General features: G+C 49.0%; 1 protein-coding gene across 1 annotated transcript; it reads right to left on the bottom strand.

Moving 5' to 3' along the window:
• Positions 1-4,620: 4,620 nt before the first annotated feature.
• On the bottom strand, positions 4,621-5,388 carry LOC148879397 (uncharacterized). Its single transcript, XM_088974259.1, has one exon. It carries the CDS (start codon positions 5,386-5,388, stop codon positions 4,621-4,623), a length of 768 nt encoding a protein of 255 aa, XP_088830385.1.
• Between the last annotated feature and the right edge of the window lie 1,249 nt (positions 5,389-6,637).

Genomic DNA, 6,637 nt, shown 5'->3' with positions numbered 1-6,637 from the left:
GGATAATGACGGCGTATGTCATCGAAGAGGCTGGGAATACTGGGAGCAACACCTTAGAGTGCTCACTTATTTGGGCTGTGGCTCAGGTAAGTTCATGCTTGCCTTTGTTGTTTTAAGCATGTTTCTTCTTAATAACAATGCTTCTTGTGTCTGTAGAACGCATGCTCGCAATTGCCACGGTTGAACATCTTCGTGAGTTGTGGCGATGGTACGAGAAGGAGCATACCAAGTACCTACGATTGAAGGCCCAATTGGCCGAGCTTTCAGGCGGTTGGGGAGCGACCCGCTGCACAAGAGAAGGAGGTGGCCAAGCTGAAGGATTGGTTGTTCGAGCAAGTAGAGTTGGTCCTTGGCCTGAAGCACGAGATTACTGAACTGAAAGTAGAGAGGTACAAGAACTCGGTGGAGCTTCTACAGGACATGGATCAATATGCTTCAGATTCCTTCTAGGCTAGGTTCAGCGTCTTCTGGTGGAGAGCACTACACCACTGTCCTGAGCTAGCCGGTGTTGCGCAGACTTGGGAGGCCTATGACAATGAAACACCCACAACCTTGGATGAATTTGTTGATGATGAGGGCAGAGGTGGCAATGATGATGAAGATGGTGGTGATGAGGCTGCTAATCTCCCTTCTACGGATTGAACTGTTGTGGGTTCCTTTCTCTCTATTTTTTTGTTCCTGTAATGGCTCGGTATGACGAGCTTTCACTTGTTGTACTGGCTATTTAACTTAATGAAATTTTCTAGTTCTAAACTTGTGTGCAATCATTTTTTTTCTCTCTCCTTTTTTCCTTTTTTTGGTTCCTCGACCTTACCTTGTCCGAGATCTTCAACCTTCGACTGTTGAAGCAAGAGTGTATTTTGAGTTCTCATCTTTGGGATGCTCAGTTTCCAGTCTCGGGAGCCTTTGGGGCCCTTTGAGGGCTATCCATTGCTCGGCTAGCTCTAATCAATTTTGTCGGTAGGCGAGCGGAATTTGATGACTGTTTTCAGGTCTTGATGGGTGGGGGAATTCTTCTCCGCTTTAGGCTTAGGCCGTGGGAAGTTGAGTCAAGTTGACCAGAAATATGTTGCCGAGCTTTGCGTTGTAGGCTTGGACCGTTCAGAGGTCAGCCGAGTCAGTGAGTTGTACCGAGCTACACATGTGATGTGCGGTCGTGTAGCTCAATTTTGTAGCGTAGTTGTGTAGCTCGGTCGTGTAGCATGGTTGTGTAGCTCGATAGTGTAGCGTGGTGCTCGTGTAGTGGTGTGTGTGTGATGTGTGGTATGCGTGCATGTGGTGTGTCGGATAATCAACACTTTGATTGAACAAGGTGCTCTTAATTATCATCAAATCATTGATAGTACTCTGAAGGTTTCCTGTGTTCTAACTCCTCAATATTGGTCGACCATCAAGGTCTTTGAGCTTGTAGGTGCCCAGACCAAGAACCTTGGTGACTCGATATGGCCATTCCCAATTTGGTTTGAGCTTGCCTTCTCGGGCATGAGCACAATGACATTGTTGAGGATGAGGTCACCTGTCTTGAACTTGCATCTTCTGACTTTGGTGTTGTAGTATTTTGCCATCCTTTGCTGATGTGCTACCATCTTGACATCTGCTCGGTCCCAAGCTTCCTCGATCAGGTCTAACTCTGTGTGGAGGTCCTCGTCGTTCTAGTCCTCATCGAAGAGCTCAGTTTGGAGGTTTGGAGAGTCAATCTCTATAGGTACCATAGCTTCGGCTCTTTAGGTCGGGCTGAAGGGTGTCTCAACGATGGCTATCTGTGGGATAGTCCTATATGCCAGAGTATGCTCGACAATTCCTTGACCCACCTCCCCTTGGCCTGGTCTAACTGAGTCTTTAGGCCATGCAATAAAGTTCGATTGGTTACTTCGGTTTGCCCATTGCTTTGGGGTTAGTGTACGATGGTGGTCCAATGATTGATCTTCAAGTCGGAGTAGAGGGCTTCGAATTTTTGGTCGGTGAAATGTGTCCCGTTATTTGTGATGAGGACGTGTGGAATACCGAATCGGCAGACAATACTTGGATAGAAAATGTTTCGGGTATTGTGCGCAATAATGCGTGCCAGAGCTTCGATTTCCACCCATTTGGTGAAGTAATCCACCGCCACCAGGAGGAAATTTTTCTGAGCGATCACAATGGGGAAGGGGCCGGGGATGTCCATCCCCACTATGCGAACGACCATGGGCTGGTGATCGGCTTCAGGGGGACTTTAGGTTAATGATAGAGGTTGGAGTGTTGTTGACAATTGTCACATTTTTGAACTAACTGGGTTGTGTTTTGCTTCATCATCAACAAAAAATAACCTTGCCGAAGTGTCTTGTGTGCCAGGGTGCGTGTGCTGGGATGGGATGGTCTTTGCAAATACCTTCATGGATCTCCCTAAGGATGTAGTCAGCCTCAAATGGGGGGAGGCATTTCAGGTAGGGAAGAGTGTGTGAGGTACTATGCAATGGGGTCCATCTAGGATGGACCATGCTATACCGGGAGGATAAGGAGAGTTGTTAGTATGATGCTCGACTGGGCCAGTGTGTCCAATCGTGCTTTCTTGCCGAGGTCAGTTTTTAGAGAGCTAGCTAACTTGGATACTGCATCTACTCGAAGAATCTGCTGGATGTTGGAGTGTTCAAGTCGGTGGATGAGCTCTTGCACCTTCTATAGATAGCTTGCCATTGTGGGCTTTCGTGTCTCAAACTGTCTGTGGATTTGGTTGACTACCTGTTGAGAATCACTGAAGGCTTTTATTCTTTGAGCTCCCAGGTCTAGGGCAAGGCGTAGTCCGGTGATCAAGACTTCATACACAGACTCATTGTTGGATGCTTTAAACTCGAACCTGAGAAAATGCTTTAATACCATGCTATCTGGGTCGAGGAGGATGAGGCCAACACTGCTGCCTTGTTGATTTGATGAGCCATCCACATGCAGGGCCCATACTTGCGGCGGTGGGGCAGGATCCTCGGCAGTGAATATGCATTTGGCAATGAAGTTGGCTAGGGACTGAGCTTTGATCGTGGGTTGGGATGCGTATTCGATGTCGAATTTACTTAGCTCTACACTTCATTTGATAAAGAGGTCAGATGCTTCCGGCCTTTGGAGGACTTGTTTGAGCAGTTGGTTGGTGAGCACTCGAATATTGTAGGCCTGAAAGTATGACCTGTGCTTTCTGGCTGAGGTAACCAGAGCCAAAGCCATTTTTTGCAAGTTGGAGTACCGGGTTTCTACGCCACTGAGGACCTTGCTGGTGTAGTAGATCGACCTCTATACTCGATCTTCCTCCTTAACCAACACCAAGGAGATGACCTCATCCCTGGCTGAGAGGTAGAGCAATAGCTCATCCCCTGGGATTGGCTTGGTGAGGAGAGGTGGCGAGCTCAAGTACTACTTCAATTCTTGAAAGAACCGTTTGCATTCCTCGGTCCATTACAAATCCTATGGTCGCTTGAGGGCTTTGAAGAAGGGCAAACACTGGTCCGCGTAAATCTGTTAAGGGCGACTACTCTACCGGTGAGTCGTTGTGCATCTTTGTGAGTTCAGGGCGATTGCATGTCGAGGATAGCTTGTATTTTCTTTGGATTTTCCTTAATCCCCCTATGTGTCCCCATGAATCCCAAGAATTTACCTAAGCTGACCCCGAAAGCGCATTTGGTTGGGTTCAGCTTCCTCTTATTCACGTTTCGGCCGAGCTGATCCTTGAACACCTCATTCACCAGCCGTTGTTAAGTGACACTGGCATTCTTGAGGCCAAAGGGCATCAACTTGTAGCAATATAAGCCGCGGTCAATGATGAAAGCTGTTTTCTCCTAGTCATCAGGGTGCATTTGGATCTAATTGTACCTCGGAAGGCATGCATAAAGCTCAAGAGTTCATGGTCTGCCATTGTGTCAACGATTTGGTCGATCCTCGGTGGAGGAAAGCTGTCTTTGGGGCAGGCTTTGTTTAGGTCGGTAAGTCGATGCATATCCTCCACTTCCCATTGGCTTTCTTCATCATTACCACGTTGACTAGCCAGTCGGGGTATTTGACTTCCCGAATGAAGCCGGTGTCGAGCAAATTTTGCACTTCATTTGCGATCACTTGCCACCGTTTTGATGTGAAGCTCCTCTTCTTCTACTTGATGGGTCGGTAGCGTGATGACTTCGGGGTCAATCCTCAGCATATCTATCACCGACCAGGCAAAAATGTCGGTGTGGTCCCTTAGCAATTGCACAAGCTCTTCCTAGAGGTGGTCATCTAGGACAGAGTCGATCTGGGCCGACCTCTCGGGGTCTTCTTCGTTGAGCGGCACTTGGATGAGGTCTTTGATAGGTTGGCCGCATTGTGCTCTCACCTCGTCCCTTAGATCATAAGCTTCGACCATTAATGTTTCTGTAGCTGGGCGCGGTCTCGGCAGGAGAGCAGGTAACACTGCCATGCAGTTCTTTGGTCCCCACGTGCTACCCCTATGCCATATTCAGTGAGGAACTTCATGGCAAGGTGGAATGTAGAGATTGTAGCCTGTAGAGCATTAAGGGTTGGCCTACTGATGATGGCATTGTATGAAGAGGGGCAACGAATGACAATGAAGTCCACCATGGTCGTCGTAGTAACGTCACCATCTCCGATCAGTAGGGGAAGGGTTATTCACCCAGTGGGCAGGAAGGACTCCCCAGAGAAGCCCATCAGGGGAGTGTTGACCGGGGTGAGGTGCTCTTTGTTGATGCCAAGTTTCTCAAATGCGTCATCGAAGAGTACATCGGCAGAGCTGCTTGTATCAACCAGGATCCGCCATATCTCGAAGTTGGCAACCTTGGTTGTGATTACCAAGGCATCGTCATGTGGGGTCTGAACCCCTTGGAGGTCATCATCAATGAATGTGATAGATTGGTTGCGCGTCTTCTTGTGCCCTCGATTGTCAATCTTGCACAGTCGCACATACTTCTTGCGCCCCGAGCTACTCTCTCCTCCTGCGGCAATTCCTCCTGATATGACATGGATCACACCAATAGGAGGGGCTTGGGGCGGTGGTCGAGCATTCTCCGCACGTTGTTCCTCCTGTGTCGGCTTCTCGCTTTTGTCGATGAAACTACTGAGATATCCACGCCTGATTAGGTCTTCAATGTGGTTGCGCAAGTCGAAGCAGTTCTCTTTTTTGTGGCCATGATCTCTATGGAACTCGCAATACTTGTCGCGATTCCTTTTGTTGCTTTGTGTTTTCATCTTCTTAGGCCAATGAACATAATTGCGGTCACATATTTGCATCAAGATCGGATCGGCGGTCTTGCCTCTTATGGTCCCGGTTTGATCTTTATGATTTTCACTCCTTAGTATCTCTCCTCTTCTTGTCGGGCCTCTCTTCCTTGTCCCACAACTGTGTTTGCACTTCTTCTGCATTGATGTACTTCTGCACATGGCTCATTAGCACAACTAGGGTTTGCAGGGGGTTCTTGGAGATTGAGAAGTTGAATGGCGATGGGCAGAGGCCGTGTTGAATAGCGGTGACAACCACAGATTGGTTCAGGTTTCTGACCTGTAGTTTCTCTTTGTTGAATCTTGCCAGGTAGTCCCTGAGAGTTTCGTTTTTCCTCTGTCATACCTGCGTGAGGCTGACTGAGGTCTTCTAATGCTTTTGACTTGTTGTGAACTATGCACAGAACTAAGTTTCCAGCTGCTCCCATAATGCTATTGAGCGTGGAGTTAGAGAGGAATACCAGGTTAGGGCTAGACTTGTGAGAGTGTCCACTAGGGCTTTGCACATCAGGCCCTCAGAAGATCCGTGCAATATTAACTGAGCCTTCAGTGCCTCGATGTGGTTGGCGGGATCAGTGTTTCTGTCATACTTGTCAAGCAGAGGTGCCTGCCATCCTGTGGGAGGTACTTTGTCCACAATCTCCTGGGTGAAAGGTTGTTCCTTGGCAGTTGGCGCAACTGGTTGCATGGGATAATCTACAATCGACGCCATGCTTCCCTGGCCTTGGCTGTGCTCTAGCTCTTCCAAGCGTTGTCGAAGCTCCCAAATCTTGTTATCCCTATGGTCGAGCGCCGTGGCGTGTGTTGTTCTTTCCTTCTTAGGTCGTGCGGTACGGTCTTTCACAGAGTTGGACTTGGCAATGGAGACCACATGAGGCGGCGTTCGTTTATCGAGCCTTTCTTTGGTAGGGAGCCGTGTGGTTTGGTGCATCTTGCTGTGAGAGCGGACAGAGGGGGCCGACTTTCTTGTTGTATCTTGCTTTTCTTGGTTTTTCCTGGTTGGACCGCGCTACATCCTTGTCTGCCCAACGCACTTTGGGGCCCTCGAGGCGAAGATCGTCCTTCGTACGTGTCGGGGCATGAGGGGGGATAGTCTTATTGGGTAGTGATGTAACCGTTTTCGGCCACGTACCAATGTTTTGTGATGTAAAACTTTTTGGCTAAGTACCTCATTATTTGACCCGGTGGTGGCGTGCCTTAGTGACGAGCTACTTGGTGGCGAACTCCCTGGGGGAGGACTGCTTGGTGACGAACTGCTTGGTGGCGAACTGCCCGGTGGCGAGCCCCCTAGTGGAGAGCTACTTGGTGACAAACTGTCGGGTGGCAAACTGCTTGGTGGTGCTCCCTGGTGGTGAACTGCTTGGTGGTGCTCCCTGCTGGAGAACTGCCTGGTGGCGAACCACTTGGTGGC

This window comes from Nelumbo lutea, chromosome 1 (assembly GCF_056320005.1).
Source record: "Nelumbo lutea isolate HS-2025 chromosome 1, American lotus-T2T, whole genome shotgun sequence".
Taxonomy (NCBI): Eukaryota; Viridiplantae; Streptophyta; class Magnoliopsida; order Proteales; family Nelumbonaceae; genus Nelumbo; species Nelumbo lutea.
This window is presented reverse-complemented; position numbering and strand designations above follow the sequence as displayed.

Excerpts from the sequence above, each read along its gene's own strand:
- LOC148879397 (XM_088974259.1), bottom strand. The coding sequence starts at position 5,388 with ATGTGCAGAAGTACATCAATGCAGAAGAAGTGCAAACACAGTTGTGGG.